The sequence below is a fragment of the Oncorhynchus keta genome, chromosome 17, assembly GCF_023373465.1.
Source record: "Oncorhynchus keta strain PuntledgeMale-10-30-2019 chromosome 17, Oket_V2, whole genome shotgun sequence".
Lineage (NCBI taxonomy): Eukaryota > Metazoa > Chordata > Actinopteri > Salmoniformes > Salmonidae > Oncorhynchus > Oncorhynchus keta.
Window position 1 is genome coordinate 61,437,208 of NC_068437.1, and position 18,582 is coordinate 61,455,789.

Below are 18,582 nucleotides of genomic sequence, written 5' to 3' on the forward strand. Positions count from 1 at the left end.
CATCCTCTATCCACTTCCTGATGAACCCAGTTACTGTAGGAACAACATCCTCTACCCACTTCCTGATGAACCCAGTCACTGTAGGAACAACATCCTCTATCCACTTCCTGATGAACCCAGACACTGTAGGAACAACATCCTCTATCCACTTCCTGATGAACCCAGACACTGTAGGAACAACATCCTCTATCCACTTCCTGATGAACCCAGTCACTGTAGGAACAACATCCTCTATCCACTTCCTGATGAACCCCGTCACTTGTAGGAACAACATCCTCTATCCACTTCCTGATGAACCCAGTCACTTGTAGGAACAACATCCTCTACCCACTTCCTGATGAACCCAGTCACTGTAGGAACAACATCCTCTATCCACTTCCTGATGAACCCAGTCACTGTAGGAACAACATCCTCTATCCACTTCCTGATGAACCCAGTCACTTGTAGGAACAACATCCTCTATCCACTTCCTGATGAACCCAGTCACTGAGTCATTGTATATGTCAATGTTATTTTCATAGTCAACACAGAACATTTCCCAGGCCACGTGAGCACCATCGTCTTGAAACATGGATTCCGATTGGTCAGAGTGGTTAAGGAGCGAGATCCTTGTCGGATTCCATTGAAGAGAATGAGATGAGATAAAAGGGACATTACCTGTAAGATGTTGTCCCCATCTGCATCTAGAGGGGCCTGGGCCAGTTTGATGATGAAGACACTGTGGGAGCGGCTGGACTCTCGGTTGAGCTGAGTGTTTGCTATACGCCTCTTCTTCTGTCCTGTAACAGACACAGTCAGCCTACCATCAATACACCTTTACAACATCACACTGTGGGAGAGACTGGAATCTCTGAGCTGAGTGTTGGCTATACAACATCACACTGTGGGGGAGACTGGAATCTCTATGGAACTGAGTGTTGGCTATACAACATCACACTGTGGGGGAGACTGGAATCTCTATGGAACTGAGTGTTGGCTATACAACATCACACTGTGGGGGAGACTGGACTCTATGGAACTGAGTGTTGGCTATACAACATCACACTGTGGGGGAGACTGGAATCTCTATGGAACTGAGTGTTGGCTATACAACATCACACTGTGGGGAGACTGGAATCTCTATGGAACTGAGTGTTGGCTATACAACATCACACTGTGGGGGAGACTGGACTCTATGGAACTGAGTGTTGGCTATACAACATCACACTGTGGGAGAGACTGGAATCTCTGAGCTGAGTGTTGGCTATACAACATCACACTGTGGGGGAGACTGGACTCTATGGAACTGAGTGTTGGCTATACAACATCTCACTGTGGGAGAGACTGGAATCTCTATGGAACTGAGTGTTGGCTATACAACATCACACTGTGGGGGAGACTGGAATCTCTATGGAACTGAGTGTTGGCTATACAACATCACACTGTGGGGGAGACTGGAATCTCTATGGAACTGAGTGTTGGCTATACAACATCACACTGTGGGGGAGACTGGACTCTATGGAACTGAGTGTTGGCTATACAACATCTCACTGTGGGGGAGACTGGAATCTCTATGGAACTGAGTTTTGGCTATACAACATCACACTGTGGGAGAGACTGGACTCTATATGGAACTGAGTTTTGGCTATACAACATCACACTGTGGGGGAGACTGGACTCTCTATGGAACTGAGTGTTGGCTATACAACATCACACCGTGGGGGAGACTGGACTCTCTATGGAACTGAGTGTTGGCTATACAACATCACACTGTGGGGGAGACTGGAATCTCTATGGAACTGAGTGTTGGCTATACAACATCACACTGTGGGGGAGACTGGACTCTCTATGGAACTGAGTTTTGGCTATACAACATCACACTGTGGGGGAGACTGGACTCTCTATGGAACTGAGTTTGGCTATACAACATCACACTGTGGGGGAGACTGGACTCTCTATGGAACTGAGTTTGGCTATACAACATCACACTGTGGGGAGACTGGAATCTCTATGGAACTGAGTTTTGGCTATACAACATCACACTGTGGGAGAGACTGGACTCTCTATGGAACTGAGTTTTGGCTATACGCCTCTTCTTCCGACGTATAAACAAGGAACAGGAGATCAAGCACGACCAAATCCCCCAACCAACCTCGATTACCTACTCAAGAACATGATAGGGCCCAGGTCAAACAGAATGGACGGGCTGTGATAGTATGAAAATGGTCTCTGGGTGGCTAGGACGAGTTAAGCACTAAGAAAACAGTATTGCTGTAAAAAATAAATAATAAAAAAATGTAAAGGGCTTTAATGGCTGCATTTACAGACAGACCAATCACCCCCCAATAATTGTGCAAATGGTCTAAAATCGGGCTGCGCCCTTGAATAGAATGTAATTGATTAAGTGTTTAGTGAAGGTTTGAGACGATCTTACCTCTCCAGAACACTTCAAAGGCCTCTTCTGTAGACTTAACCTCTACCTCGGTGCAGCCGGCCACATACATGTTGTGGTTCTGGTCCTCTCTTAGGAGCTTAGACTGGGGTGGTCTACAGAGAGGGACCGAGTGTCAACTGACTGATAGTGCTGAGCTAGCCTGGTCCAAGCTCTGTTTGTGTCGTCTGGCCAACAACAAATGGTCATTCGTAACATTCCAAACAGATCTGGAACCAGACTAATGCTGTGTATTATGATGGCAGCCACAGAAAGCTACAGTCAAGACTAAAGCAACATAGAAAGCCAAGCAACATTCCAAACAAAGCAATAGAGCATTCAACATGATTAAATGAAGCACTTCTGCCACTACAAAGCACAACAGACAATTCCATGAACACTTCCTGGTTGCAACATTCAGGATTAGGGTATATTATACATGTAGCTAAATGAGTATGCTCTATATGTGACATACATGAACTCTTGGTTGGGCTGCCTCTGAGGAGTACCTCCTCCATTCCACCTAACAAAGTAAGGAACAAACATTTATCTGACTGCAATAACTACTCTGATATGAAACTATACCTTCCAGTAGCACCAGGAGATAGCTACTACTCTGATGACACTATACCTTCCAGTAAGACCCGGAGATAGTTACTACTCTGATGACACTATACCTTCCAGTAGCCAGTAGGACCCGGAGATAGCTACTACTCTGATGACACTATACCTTCCAGTAGCCAGTAGGACCAGGAGATAGCTACTACTCTGATGACACTATACCTTCCAGTAGCCAGTAGGACCCAGAGATAGCTACTACTCTGATATGAAACTATACCTTCCAGTAGCCAGTAGGACCAGGAGATAGCTACTACTCTGATGACACTATACCTTCCAGTAGCCAGTAGGACCAGGAGATAGCTACTACTCTGATATGAAACTATACCTTCCAGTAGCCAGTAGGACCCAGAGATAGCTACTACTCTGATATGAAACTATACCTTCCAGTAGCCAGTAGGACCCGGAGATAGCTACTACTCTGATATGACACTATACCTTCCAGTAGCCAGTAGGACCCAGAGATAGCTACTACTCTGATATGAAACTATACCTTCCAGTAGCCAGTAGGACCCAGAGATAGCTACTACTCTGATGACACTATACCTTCCAGTAGCCAGTAGGACCAGGAGATAGCTACTACTCTGATATGACACTATACCTTCCAGTAGCCAGTAGGACCAGGAGATAGCTACTACTCTGATGACACTAAAGTAGCCAGTTCTACTACTCTGATGACACTATACCTTCCAGTAGCCAGTAGGACCAGGAGATAGCTACTACTCTGATGACACTATACCTTCCCTTCCAGTAGCCAGTAGGACCAGGAGATAGCTACTACTCTGATATGACACTATACCTTCCAGTAGCCAGTAGGACCAGGAGATGGCTACTACTCTGATATGAAACTATACCTTCCAGTAGCCAGTAGGACCAGGCTACTACTCTGATATGAAACTATACCTTCCAGTAGCCAGTAGGACCAGGAGATAGCTGATTTGAAACATTATAAAGTGCCTTCAGAAAGTCTTCATACCCCTTGACTTATTGCACATTTTGTTGTGCTGTAGCCTGAATTCCAAGTGGATGAAATAATTGTTCTCTCACCCATCTACACACCCCATAATGACATCACAATACCCCATAATGACATCACAATACCCCATAATGACATCACAATACCCCATAATGACATCACAATACCCCATAATGACAAAGTGAAAACAAGTTTAGAAATGTTTGCATAAAAAAAAAAAAAAAAATGAAATACAGAAATCTAATTTGCATAAGTATTCACACCCGTGTCAATACTTTGTAGAAGCACCTTTGGTGGCGATTACAGTTCCGAGTCGTCTCGGGGCAGGCCTGTATCAGCTCCGAGTCGTCTCGGGGCGGGCCTGTATCAGCTCCGAGTCGTCTCGGGGCGGGCCTGTATCAGCTCCGAGTCGTCTCGGGGCGGGCCTGTATCAGCTCCGAGTCGTCTCGGGGCGGGCCTGTATCAGCTCCGAGTCGTCTCGGGGCGGGCCTGTATCAGCTCCGAGTCGTCTCGGGGCGGGCCTGTATCAGCTCCGAGTCGTCTCGGGGCGGGCCTGTATCAGCTCCGAGTCGTCTCGGGGCGGGCCTGTATCAGCTCCGAGTCGTCTTGGGGCAGTGAGATTTAAGTCTGTTCTTTGGCTGGGCCACTCAGGGACTTTCCAAATTCAATTGATTGGACATGATTTGGAAAGGCACTGACTAATTAATCAGGCCTTTATGGTAGTGGCCAGACTGAAGCCACTCCTCAGTAGTAAAAGGTCAATTACACTTGGACTTTGCCAAAATGCACCTAAAGGACTCTCAGACCATGAGAAACAAGATTCTCTGGTCTGATTATTGAACTCTTCGACATGAATGTCATGTCTGGAGGAAACCAGGAACCACTCATCACCAGGCCAATACCATCCCTACGGTGAAGCATGGTGGTGGCAGCATCATGTCTGGAGGAAACCAGGTAACAATCATCACCTGGCCAATACCATCCCTACGGTGAAGCATGGTGGTGGCAGCATCATGTCTGGAGGAAACCAGGCACCACTCATCACCTGGCCAACACCATCCCTACGGTGGAGCATGGTGGTGGCAGCATCATGTCTGGAGGAAACCAGGCAACACTCATCACCAGGCCAATACCATCCCTACGGTGAAGCATGGTGGTGGCAGCATCATGTCTGGAGGAAACCAGGCACCACTCATCACCTGGCCAATACCATCCCTACGGTGGAGCATGGTGGTGGCAGCATCATGTCTGGAGGAAACCAGGCACCACTCATCACCTGGCCAATACCATCCCTACGGTGGAGCATGGTGGTGGCAGCATCATGTCTGGAGGAAACCAGGCACCACTCATCACCTGGCCAACACCATCCCTACGGTGGAGCATGGTGGTGGCAGCATCATGTCTGGAGGAAACCAGGCACCACTCATCACCTGGCCAATACCATCCCTACGGTGGAGCATGGTGGTGGCAGCATCATGTCTGGAGGAAACCAGGCACCACTCATCACCTGGCCAACACCATCCCTACGGTGAAGCATGGTGGTGGCAGCATCATGTCTGGAGGAAACCAGGCACCACTCATCACCTGGCCAACACCATCCCTACGGTGGAGCATGGTGGTGGCAGCATCATGTCTGGAGGAAACCAGGCACCACTCATCACCTGGCCAATACCATCCCTACGGTGGAGCATGGTGGTGGCAGCATCATGTCTGGAGGAAACCAGGCACCACTCATCACCTGGCCAATACCATCCCTACGGTGAAGCATGGTGGTGGCAGCAGCATGCTGTGGGAATGTTTTTCAGCGGCAGGGACTGGGAAACTAGTCAGGATCGAGGGAAAGATGAACGGAGCAAAGTACAGAGATTCTTGATGAAAAACCTGCTCCAGAACTCAGGTCCTCAGACTGGGGTGAAGGTTCACCTTTCAACAGGATAACAACCCTAAGCACACAGCAAAGACAACGCAGGTGTGGCTTCAAGACAAGTCTCTAAATGTCCTTGAGTGGCCCAGCCAGAGCCCAGACTTGAACCCGATCTAACTTTTCTGGAGAGACCCGAAAATAGCTGTGCAGCGACGCTCCCCATCCAACCTGACAGAGCTTGAGAAGCTCTGCGGAGAAGAATGGGAGAAACTCCCCAAATACAGGTGTGCCAAACTTGCAGCATCATAACCAAGAAGTCTTGAGGCTGTAATCGCTCCCAAAGGTCCTTCAACAAAGTTCTGAGTAAAGAGTCCGAATACTTATGTAAATGTGATAGCTGTTTTTTTATTTAATAAATTAGCAAACATTTCTAAAAACTTGTCTTTGCTTTGTCATTATGGGGTATTGCGTGTACATTTCAGCATAAGGCTGTAACATAATAAAATGTGGAAAAAGGGAAGGGGTCTGAATACCTTCTGAATGCTCTGTATTTGAGGAATTAGCCTCATCTAGGGTTATGCTGAGAAATTAAAATATGCTGGGTTAGGATTTTAATCCATAACTTCACTAGTTATACTTGCCATAACTACAGACTGACCGAAACATGAAAAATTAAAAACGATATCCACTTCCATCCATCTGCTGTAACTGTCTTACTTGGGTTTGATGGGGTCATAGGGGGCGTCTTCCAGCAGATCATAGATATAGTTGTTGTATATCTCGATGTAGGACACAAACACACTGTAGCTACTGTCCTCGTCCACCCCGTCCGCCCTGCAGGCCTCCTCTGGGTTGATCATGTCTGCAAACTCTGGGTCCAGCCTCTGCCTGGAAACCAGGGGTTGGAAACAAAATTAATTTTGAATCGTTCCGTTCTGAACAAAACCACATCCATTTTTGTTCAACCGTTTCCGACCCACAAAATAAAGTTCTGAACCGGGAACAAACACACAAAATACCAGGTTATATTGTGCCTTTGTTCCATTTTAAACCTCTGAAAGAATCAATTATTCACCTTCAGCTCAACATTAAATTACTTCACCAATCAGTGCGGATAGAGCAGCTTGCTATGGCACGTGCCAAGCTATATTTGTTTACATGGGCGACAGACACGTGTAGGGCGTGAGATGCGACTGACATGTTGCGTGTCAGAAGAGAGCAAGCGAGGGTAGTGGAGGAGGCTTGAAGCACTGGGCATCTTGTTATGATATCATTATCTGAATTAGGTCCACAGAATTATACCTAAGAGGCTTCTGTGGAGGAACCTTGAATGTCTTTACTTCCTGGAGTTGACTTAATGATGGACCGGAGCTAGCTAGGTAACAAGCGTGTGTGTGCAGAGCAGAACCAGGATTAAAACACACATCCTAACCTTTTTGTAGTTAATAAATCCAAAGTGAAACATGATAAATATAATATCCTTAAACAGCGTTGAAAAAGTTATTCCATTCTTCTCTAATAAATAGTTTCCCCTAATTTCTGAACCGCGCTTGTAACGTCAGCACAGTGGGCCGTGCTCCCGAGGGGAGGGGCCACAGTGGGCCGTGCTACCGAGGGGAGGGGGCCACAGTGGGCCGTGCTCCCGAGGGGGAGGACAGGGGCAGGTAGCGACAGGGACACCCCTGGTAAAGGGATTTCTAGCTGACAGGGGCAGACACTGGAACAAGTTCCTGAGTGACAGAGGGAGGGGCTACAGTGGGCTGTGCTGCGGAGGGGCAGGCAGACACTGGAACAAGTTCCTGGGAGGGAGGGGCTACAGTGGGCTGGTAAAGATTTCTGCGGAGGAGGGGCAGGCAGACACTGGAACAAGTTCCTGAGTGACAGAGGGAGGGGCTACAGTGGGCTGTGCTGCGGAGGGGGAGGGCAGGCAGACACTGGAACAAGGGTGACAGAGGGCTTTGTGCAGACACTGGAACAAGTTCCTGAGTGACAGAGGGAGGGGCTACAGTGGGCTGTGCTGCGGAGGGGGAGGGGCAGGCAGACACTGGAACAAGTTCCTGAGTGACAGAGGGAGGGGCTACAGTGGGCTGTGCTGCGGAGGGGGAGGGGCAGGCAGACACTGGAACAAGTTCCTGAATGACAGAGGGAGGGGCTACAGTGGGCTGTGCTGCGGAGGGGGAGGGGCAGGCAGACACTGGAACAAGTTCCTGAGTGACAGAGGGAGGGGCTACAGTGGGCTGTGCTGCGGAGGGGGAGGGGCAGGCAGACACTGGAACAAGTTCCTGAATGACAGAGGGAGGGGCTACAGTGGGCTGTGCTGCGGAGGGGGAGGGGCAGGCAGACACTGGAACAAGTTCCTGAATGACAGAGGGAGGGGCTACAGTGGGCTGTGCTGCAGAGGTTCCTGAATGACAGAGGGAGGGGCTACAGTGGGCTGTGCTGCAGAGGCAGACACTGGAACAAGTTCCTGAATGACAGAGGGAGGGGCTACAGTGGGCTGTGCTGCAGAGGGGAGGGGCAGGCAGACACTGGAACAAGTTCCTGAGTGACAGAGGGAGGGGCTACAGTGGGCTGTGCTGCGGAGGGGGAGGGGCAGGCAGACACTGGAACAAGTTCCTGAGTGACAGAGTGAGGGGCTACAGTGGGCTGTGCTGCAGAGGGGGGAGGGGCAGGCAGACACTGGAACAAGTTCCTGAGTGACAGAGGGAGGGGCTACAGTGGGCTGTGCTGCGGAGGGGAGGGCAGGCAGACACTGGAACAAGTTCCTGAGTGACAGAGGGAGGGGCTACAGTGGGCTGTGCTGCGGAGGGGGAGGGGCAGGCAGACACTGGAACAAGTTCCTGAATGACAGAGGGAGGGGCTACAGTGGGCTGTGCTGCGGAGGGGAGGGGCAGGCAGACACTGGAACAAGTTCCTGAATGACAGAGGGAGGGGCTACAGTGGGCTGTGCTGCGGAGGGGAGGGGCAGGCAGACACTGGAACAAGTTCCTGAGTGACAGGGGGAGGGGCTACAGTGGGCTGTGCTGCAGAGGGGCAGGGGACACTGGAACAAGTTCCTGAATGACAGAGGAGGGGCTACAGTGGGCTGTGCTGCGGAGGGGAGGGGCAGGCAGACACTGGAACAAGTTCCTGAGTGACAGGGGGAGGGGCTACAGTGGGCTGTGCTGCAGAGGGGCAGGGAGACACTGGAACAAGTTCCTGAATGACAGAGGGAGGGGCTACAGTGGGCTGTGCTGCAGAGGGGGAGGGGCAGGCAGACACTGGAACAAGTTCCTGAGTGACAGAGGGAGGGGCTACAGTGGGCTGTGCTGCGGAGGGGGAGGGGCAGGGAGACACTGGAACAAGTTCCTGAGTGACAGAGGGAGGGGCTACAGTGGGCTGTGCTGCGGAGGGGGAGGGGCAGACAGACACTAGAACAAGTTCCTGAGTGACAGAGGGAGGGGCTACAGTGGGCTGTGTTGGAGGGGGAGGGGCAGGCAGACACTGGAACAAGTTCCTGAGTGACAGAGGGAGGGGCTACAGTGGGCTGTGCTGCGGAGGGGGAGGGGCAGACAGACACTGGAACAAGTTCCTGAGTGACAGAGGGAGGGGCTACAGTGGGCTGTGCTGCGGAGGGGGAGGGGCAGGCAGACACTGGAACAAGTTCCTGAGTGACAGAGGGAGGGGCTACAGTGGGCTGTGCTGCAGAGGGGAGGGGCAGGGAGACACTGGAACAAGTTCCTGAGTGACAGAGGGAGGGGCTACAGTGGGCTGTGCTGCAGAGGGGGAGGGGCAGGCAGACACTGGAACAAGTTCCTGAGTGACAGAGGGAGGGGCTACAGTGGGCTGTGCTGCAGAGGGGGAGGGGCAGGGAGACACTGGAACAAGTTCCTGAGTGACAGAGGGAGGGGCTACAGTGGGCTGTGCTGGAGGGGGGCAGGCAGACACTGGAACAAGTTCCTGAGTGACAGAGGGAGGGGCTATGGTTATATTGGGAAATGATAACTTTGTAATCTGAATACTTTCCTTGGTACCCTTATTTCCTAGTTAATTACAGCTACACGATTAATTAATTAATTACTTTGATCGCGTTATCAAAGATTCCCTGTAATTAGTATAAAACTGTTTTCAATTTAATGATAGTAAAGACATGACAATGGATTGAACTACCCAGTTTATAATATGCAAATGTAATCCTTAATATTGGGTTCCGAGTGGCGCAGCGGTCTAAGGCAATGCATCTCAGTGCACTACAGTCCCTGGTTCGAATCTAGGCTGTATCACATCCGACCATGATAGCGAATACATAGGGCGGCGCACAATTGACCCAGCGTCTTCCGGGTTTGGCCGTCATTGTGAATAAGATCTGTTAACTGACATGCCTAGTTAAATAAACATTTTACAAAATGCTCACACTGTAGAGCCATGCAAATTGACCACCCGCCAACGTGGCTGGCAAAATAGACAGTCTCACCTGCCAATACCTAAATCTACCCACATTTGGCAGGTGGTCATTTAAAGCATTACATAGGGCTGAGAACTGCCAGGGACCTCACAATACAATATTATCACCATACCGAGGTGCCGACACCATATGTATGGCGATTCTACAGTATATGATTGAATTGCGATTCCCATAAAATACATGTGGCCATTTTAGTTTCTCACTGTTTTCTGTAGGTTTTCGTGAACAAAATCACGCGTTTTTAGGAAAAGCTTTTCCATCTGCCAGAAGACTTTTCATTAGCACGATCGCTAACGGCTACACAGTTACAGGAAATACGAATCACTGATGCATTCCATTCATGTCTTATGATAAACTTGGACAAATTCATTCATTTAAAATACATTTAGTTTATTCCCTACTAAGTTCAATACATCTGAATATTGTTTAATTATGTTTTAATGTCTTGATTCCGTGATTCTGTTGTCCACATTGCAACTTTTATAGGGCCCGAAATAAAACATATTCCATTGACATACAGTAATACAATCACACAGGAAAATATATTTGAGAGATTGAGTTTCAGGCTTCCTGGTTATAAAACACTCACCTGGAGGGTGTTTTAGGGACAACAGATGGCTGGTTTTCCCTCTTCTGGCGCTCCAACAGAGCATCCACCTGATTCTGGACCTCCATACCATTCTTATCATCTGTCTTTAACACCTGCACATCACAGTGGAATTAAATAGTACCAGACTGTCCCATTCAATATGAATCGAAGCTGGGAGATTTCTCTAACCAAGTCTCAACATCATTATAACACACGGTATGGTACGTATTATGGACATTAGACCAGCTTTGAAGAAGAAAACATCAAAACAAAAAAGTTAAGTTATTTCTCTTACGAATCGTTTGGCCTGGTAAGGGCCGACGCTGTTGAAGATCATGTCTAGGGAGCGGGGCAGGAGCCCCCCTTGTCCTGGAGACCCAGTCATAGTGAAGGTCTTTCCACTGCCTGTCACCCCGTAGGTAAACAGCAAACCTGGAGAAGGAAAAGAACGTCCTGATTAATAGACATACAACACCAGATGGGAAGACATTCCAGGGTCGTACATACATTAGTGCACACCGTAGCAAAACATTTTGCAATGGAAAACAAGTTACTCATGGAAGAGTTCAGGTCGTCCTTCCCCGTTTCCTGCAGTTTAGTTCCAAGTGGATAGACAGGTTAGCTGACAACCTAACAAAACAACGCTCCGCTTTAAAAATGTTGCCATGGTTCTGAAGGCCAGACAGCTAGCTACAATGACAACAAGCTGCTATGTGTTGTTATGGTTCTGAAGGCCAGACAGCTAGCTACAATGACAACAAGCTGCTATGTGTTGTTATGGTTCTGGATGGCCAGACAGCTAGCTACAATGACAACAAGCTGCTATGTGTTGTTATGGTTCTGAAGGCCAGACAGCTAGCTACAATGACAACAAGCTGCTATGTGTTGTTATGGTTCTGAAGGCCAGACAGCTAGCTACAATGACAACAAGCTGCTATGTGTTGTTATGGTTCTGAAGGCCAGACAGCTAGCTACAATGACAACAAGCTGCTATGTGTTGTTATGGTTCTGGATGGCCAGACAGCTAGCTACAATGACAACAAGCTGCTATGTGTTGTTATGGTTCTGAAGGCCAGACAGCTAGCTACAATGACAACAAGCTGCTATGTGTTGTTATGGTTCTGAATGGCCAGACAGCTAGCTACAATGACAACAAGCTGCTATGTGTTGTTATGGTTCTGAAGGCCAGACAGCTAGCTACAATGACAACAAGCTGCTATGTGTTGTTATGGTTCTGATGGCCAGACAGCTAGCTATAATGACAACAAGCTGCTATGTGTTGTTATGGTTCTGGATGGCCAGACAGCTAGCTACAATGACAACAAGCTGCTATGTGTTGTTATGGTTCTGAAGGCCAGACAGCTAGCTACAATGACAACAAGCTGCTATGTGTTGTTATGGTTCTGGATGGCCAGACAGCTAGCTACAATGACAACAAGCTGCTATGTGTTGTTATGGTTCTGGATGGCCAGACAGCTAGCTACAATGACAACAAGCTGCTATGTGTTGTTATGGTTCTGAAGGCCAGACAGCTAGCTTCAATGACAACAAGCTGCTATGTGTTGTTATGGTTCTGGATGGCCAGACAGCTAGCTACAATGACAACCTGCTATGTGTTGTTATGGTTCTGAAGGCCAGACAGCTAGCTACAATGACGAGAAGCTGCTATGTGTTGTTATGGTTCTGAAGGCCAGACAGCTAGCTACAATGACAACAAGCTGCTATGTGTTGTTATGGTTCTGAAGGCCAGACAGCTAGCTACAATGACAACAAGCTGCTATGTGTTGTTATGGTTCTGAAGGCCAGACAGCTAGCTACAATGACGAGAAGCTGCCATGTGCTGTTATGGTTCTGGATGGCAACATGGTCAGACAGCGAGCTACAATGACAACAAGCTGCCATGTGGAGAATCCTAGGTGGCTCGTTTCATCTCGTTGTAGATACCATGACTTGTTTTGAGGTGTTGACTGCTGTCATGTCTATGCTAATATGGTTCAAATGAGCTCTCTAGGTAACCAACAACTATAACGATGTATAGAGAAGTGCGCAAATGTATCTTGTTTTCAATAAACATTGGAGACAAATTATAGATACATATTGTCAACAATCTCAGCCAACCCAGTCAGTTTTTTCAATACCATAGTTGAGGTTGTTGCTAAGCAACCCATCTAGAATGCAGTTCACCCCCATTAACATACCAATACAGGGGTATCACGAGGGTTTTATTGACCAGGACCTTGTAATAACATCCCACTGTAGAAAACTGCAGGGGCCTGTGCATCTTCCTGTCAAACAGCAGCTGAAGAGTGTCGAAGCCTCTGATCACAGATGACCAGCTGTTGGGCAACAGAACAGAAGATGAAAGGGAACCGGTTTTCCCCCCCTTACCATTTTTACTGTGAATGAGGTCATCCACGAGGGGCTTGGCAACATCCTGAAACAACTCCATCTGGGACGTCTTAATGCAGAACACCTTCTTGAAGGAGTACTGCGTCTGTCAAAGCAAAGCGTCTGTTAGCCCAAATCTCTCTCTGGCCTTCTGTCTGATCCCAGGACACATCCTGGTTTAGCTTTAATGACAGACATGAAACATAGGTTAACAGTGGTTGCAGAAAGTATTCATACCCCTTGACTTACCACCATCACCATTACTTTATTCTTCCAGTGGGTCCAGTGGGCATCATTTGAAAGCATATTTTGCCAATATGACTAGCTCAATTATTATTATTTTTTAACATTTTACCTTTATTTAACCAGGCAAGTCAGTTAAGAACATATTCTTATTTTCAATGACGGCCTGGGAACAGTGGGTTAACTGCCTGTTCAGGGGCAGAACGACAGATTTGTACCTTGTCAGCTCGGGGGTTTGAACTCGCAACCTTCCGGTTACTAGTCCAACGCTCTAACCACTAGGCTACCCTGCCGCCTCTACACTCTAACCACTAGGCTACCCTGCCGCCTCTACACTCTAACCACTAGGCTACCCTGCCGCCTCTACACTCTAACCACTAGGCTACCCTGCCGCCTCTACACTCTAACCACTAGGCTACCCTGCCGCCTCTACACTCTAACCACTAGGCTACCCTGCCGCCTCTACACTCTAACCACTAGGCTACCCTGCCGCCTCTACACTCTAACCACTAGGCTACCCTGCCGCCTCTACACTCTAACCACTAGGCTACCCTGCCGCCTCTACACTCTAACCACTAGGCTACCCTGCCGCCTCTACACTCTAACCACTAGGCTACCCTGCCGCCTCTACACTCTAACCACTAGGCTACCCTGCCGCCTCTACACTCTAACCACTAGGCTACCCTGCCGCCTCTACACTCTAACCACTAGGCTACCCTGCCGCCTCTACACTCTAACCACTAGGCTACCCTGCCGCCTCTACACTCTAACCACTAGGCTACCCTGCCGCCTCTACCCTCTAACCACTAGGCTACCCTGCCGCCTCTACACTCTAACCACTAGGCTACCCTGCCGCCTCTACACTCTAACCACTAGGCTACCCTGGCTACCCTGCCTCTACACTCTAACCACTAGGCTACCCTGCCGCCTCTACACTCTAACCACTAGGCTACCCTGCCGCCTCTACACTCTAACCACTAGGCTAGGCTACGCTGCCGCTCAATGATGAAATATGATCTTAGTGTTGTGTGGAAAAGGATAGTTGTGGTGTGCATAGAATGGAGTCCGTCAGTGTGTTGGCCGCGGCGGCTGTTTGAAGTATTACATTCCTCAACATCTGATCTTTCAAAATAAATCAAGTCGTATCCAGCATTTCCCTCAGACAACTATTTTTTTTTTTGCAAAAGTTGCCAAATTAGTAGGAGGGATGGGACAGCTGTCAGACAAAACACATACAAATCAAATTATTTTGGCAACATACACATATTTAGCAGATGTTATTGCGGGTGTAGCGAAATGCTTGTTAACATTTAACATTTAACATTTAAGTCATTTAGCAGACGCTCTTATCCAGAGCGACTTACAAATTGGTGCATACACCTTATGACAACCAGTGGAACAGCCACTTGCATCTAAATCTTGTTGGGGGAGAGAAGGGGGGCAGTAAAGTGAAGTATTTAACAATTCACAACAATGCACACAAATCCAGAAGTAAAATGGAATTAAGAAATAAAAATAACACATTATATACATATGAGATCAGTAAAGCAGTATGTAAACATTGTTAAAATGACAGCGACCTGAAGCGCAGAGAAAGAGCTCTGTCGTCATGTATATTATTTTACTGTACAGCCACTGCATTCCAATTGAAGCATTAATCAGTGCCCAGATATGCCAGGTACAACCAATATATGGGCTGTACATGCACTCCTACATTCTTAGGGTGTCTGTCAACTCATGCTTTTCAGTTTCTTCTTCAGCAGCGGAAATGGCTAAGATTTCACACAGAGGTTTCAGACAAACATACCTCCTTGAACTCTCCATTCCTGTTGGCTTTGAGTCCGTCAGGAGCGTGTAGCTGGATGGTGGTGTTGCTGATCACCTCAATGCAACACTCCTCATCCTCCACTCCAAGAGGTCTCACACGACAGTAAACCTGAGAGACAGCATCAAAACAATTACAACGACTACAGCTAAAACAATTACAATGTGACGCACCTCAGAGTAGTCCTGTAGGAGTGGCCTGACGTCCCCCAACTCTTTCTCAGACTGAGCTCCAAATAACGCATTCCCTATTTAGTGCACTAATTTTGACCTATATTAGTACACTACTTTTGACTGGGGGGGCGTAGGGTTCTGGTCAAAAGGAGTGTACTACATAGGAAATTTGGGGGACACTTTATCAAACACTTACAGACATGGTTTTCATTGGCTGGATCATATAGTTAGCCAATTAGATTAATTCCATGGGCACAATTTCAATGTGATGAAGCTCGATCAGGTCCCCAACCCAACCGTCTCCAGATATTCAATACATCCCATCAGTCTCCAGACATTCAATACATCCCAACCGTCTCCAGAAATTCAATACATCCCACCAGTCTCCAGACATTCAATACATCCCAACCGTCTCCAGACATTCAATACATCCCAACCGTCTCCAGACATTCAATACATCCCAACCCACCCGTCTCCAGACATTCAATACATCCCAACCCACCCGTCTCCAGACATTCAATACATCCCAACCCACCCGTCTCCAGACATTCAATACATCCCATCCGTCTCCAGACATTCAATACATCCCAACCCACCCATCTCCAGACATTCAATACATCCCAACCCACCCGTCTCCAGACATTCAATACATCCCATCAGTCTCCAGACATTCAATACATCCCAACCGTCTCCAGAAATTCAATACATCCCACCAGTCTCCAGACATTCAATACATCCCAACCGTCTCCAGACATTCAATACATCCCAACCGTCTCCAGACATTCAATACATCCCAACCCACCCGTCTCCAGACATTCAATACATCCCAACCCACCCGTCTCCAGACATTCAATACATCCCAACCCAGACATTCAATACATCCCAACCGTCTCCAGACATTCAATACATCCCAAGACCAATACATCCCACCCGTCTCCAGACATTCAATACATCCCAACCCACCCGTCTCCAGACATTCAATACATCCCAACCGTCTCCAGACATTCAATACATCCCAACCGTCTCCAGACATTCAATACATCCCAACCCAGACATTCAATACATCCCAACCGTCTCCAGACATTCAATACATCCCAACCGTCTCCAGACATTCAATACATCCCAACCGTCTCCAGACATTCAATACATCCCATCCCAACCGTCTCCAGACATTCAATACATCCCAGACATTCAATACATCCCAACCGTCTCCAGACATTCAATACATCCCAACCCAGACATTCAATACATCCCAACCGTCTCCAGACATTCAATTCCCATCCCAACCGTCTCTAGACATTCAACCCAACCGTCTCCAGACATTCAATACATCCCAACCGTCTCAGACATTCAATACATCCCAACTCCAGACATTCAATACATCCCAACCGCCTCCAGACATTCAATACATCCCAACCGTCTCCAGACATTCAATACATCCCATCCCAACCGTCTCCAGACATTCAATACATCCCAACCGTCCCAACATTCAATACATCCCATCCCAACCGTCTCCAGACATTCAATACATCCCAACCGTCTCCAGACATTCAATACATCCCACCCGTCTCCAGACATTCAATACATCCCAACCGTCTCCAGACATTCAATACATCCCACCCGTCTCCAGACATTCAATACATCCCAACCCACCCGTCTCCAGACATTCAATACATCCCAACCCACCCGTCTCCAGACATTCAATACATCCCAACCCACCCGTCTCCAGACATTCAATACATCCCAACCCACCCGTCTCCAGACATTCAATACATCCCAACCCACCCGTCTCCAGACATTCAATACATCCCAACCCACCCGTCTCCAGACATTCAATACATCCCAACCCACCCGTCTCCAGACATTCAATACATCCCAACCCACCCGTCTCCAGACATTCAATACATCCCAACCCACCCGTCTCCAGACATTCAATACATCCCAACCCACCCGTCTCCAGACATTCAATACATCCCAACCCACCCGTCTCCAGACATTCAATACATCCCAACCCACCCGTCTCCAGACATTCAATACATCCCAACCCACCCGTCTCCAGACATTCAATACATCCCAACCCACCCGTCTCCAGACATTCAATACATCCCAACCCACCCGTCTCCAGACATTCAATACATCCCAACCCACCCGTCTCCAGACATTCAATACATCCCAACCCACCCGTCTCCAGACATTCAATACATCCCAACCCACCCGTCTCCAGACATTCAATACATCCCAACCCACCCGTCTCCAGACATTCAATACATCCCAACCCACCCGTCTCCAGACATTCAATACATCCCAACCCACCCGTCTCCAGACATACAATACATCCCAACCGTCTCCAGACATTCAATACATCCCAACCGTCTCCAGACATTCAATACATCCCAACCGTCTCCAGACATTCAATACATCCCAACCGTCTCCAGACATTCAATACATCCCAACCGTCTCCAGACATTCAATACATCCCAACCGTCTCCAGACATTCAATACATCCCAACCGTCTCCAGACATTCAATACATCCCATCCCAACCGTCTCCAGACATTCAATACATCCCATCCCAACCGTCTCCAGACATTCAATACATCCCATCCCAACCGTCTCCAGACATTCAATACATCCCAACCGTCTCCAGACATTCAATACATCCCAACCGTCTCCAGACATTCAATACATCCCAACCGTCTCCAGACATTCAATACATCCCAACCGTCTCCAGACATTCAATACATCCCATCCCAACCGTCTCTAGACATTCAATACATCCCAACCGTCTCCAGACATTCAATACATCCCAACCGTCTCCAGACATTCAATACATCCCACCCGTCTCCAGACATTCAATACATCCCATCCCAACCGTCTCCAGACATTCAATACATCCCAACCGTCTCCAGACATTCAATACATCCCATCCCAACCGTCTCCAGACATTCAATACATCCCAACCGTCTCCAGACATTCAATACATCCCACCCGTCTCCAGACATTCAATACATCCCACCCGTCTCCAGACATTCAATACATCCCACCCGTCTCCA

At 48.2% G+C, this 18,582-nt stretch overlaps 1 protein-coding gene across 1 annotated transcript in view; it reads right to left on the bottom strand.

The window, feature by feature from the left end:
- The window catches only part of kif23 (kinesin family member 23), a 73,026-nt gene that overhangs the window by 53,219 nt on the left and 1,225 nt on the right, over positions 1-18,582 (bottom strand). Inside the window, exons 3-10 of the mRNA XM_052467058.1 lie at positions 15,340-15,468; positions 13,290-13,395; positions 11,197-11,333; positions 10,902-11,014; positions 6,586-6,756; positions 2,886-2,933; positions 2,414-2,526; positions 658-779 (exon numbers count right to left, since the gene is read on the bottom strand). Coding sequence (XP_052323018.1) covers positions 658-779; positions 2,414-2,526; positions 2,886-2,933; positions 6,586-6,756; positions 10,902-11,014; positions 11,197-11,333; positions 13,290-13,395; positions 15,340-15,468 — 939 coding nt within the window. The remainder of the gene's footprint in view (positions 1-657; positions 780-2,413; positions 2,527-2,885; positions 2,934-6,585; positions 6,757-10,901; positions 11,015-11,196; positions 11,334-13,289; positions 13,396-15,339; positions 15,469-18,582) is intronic.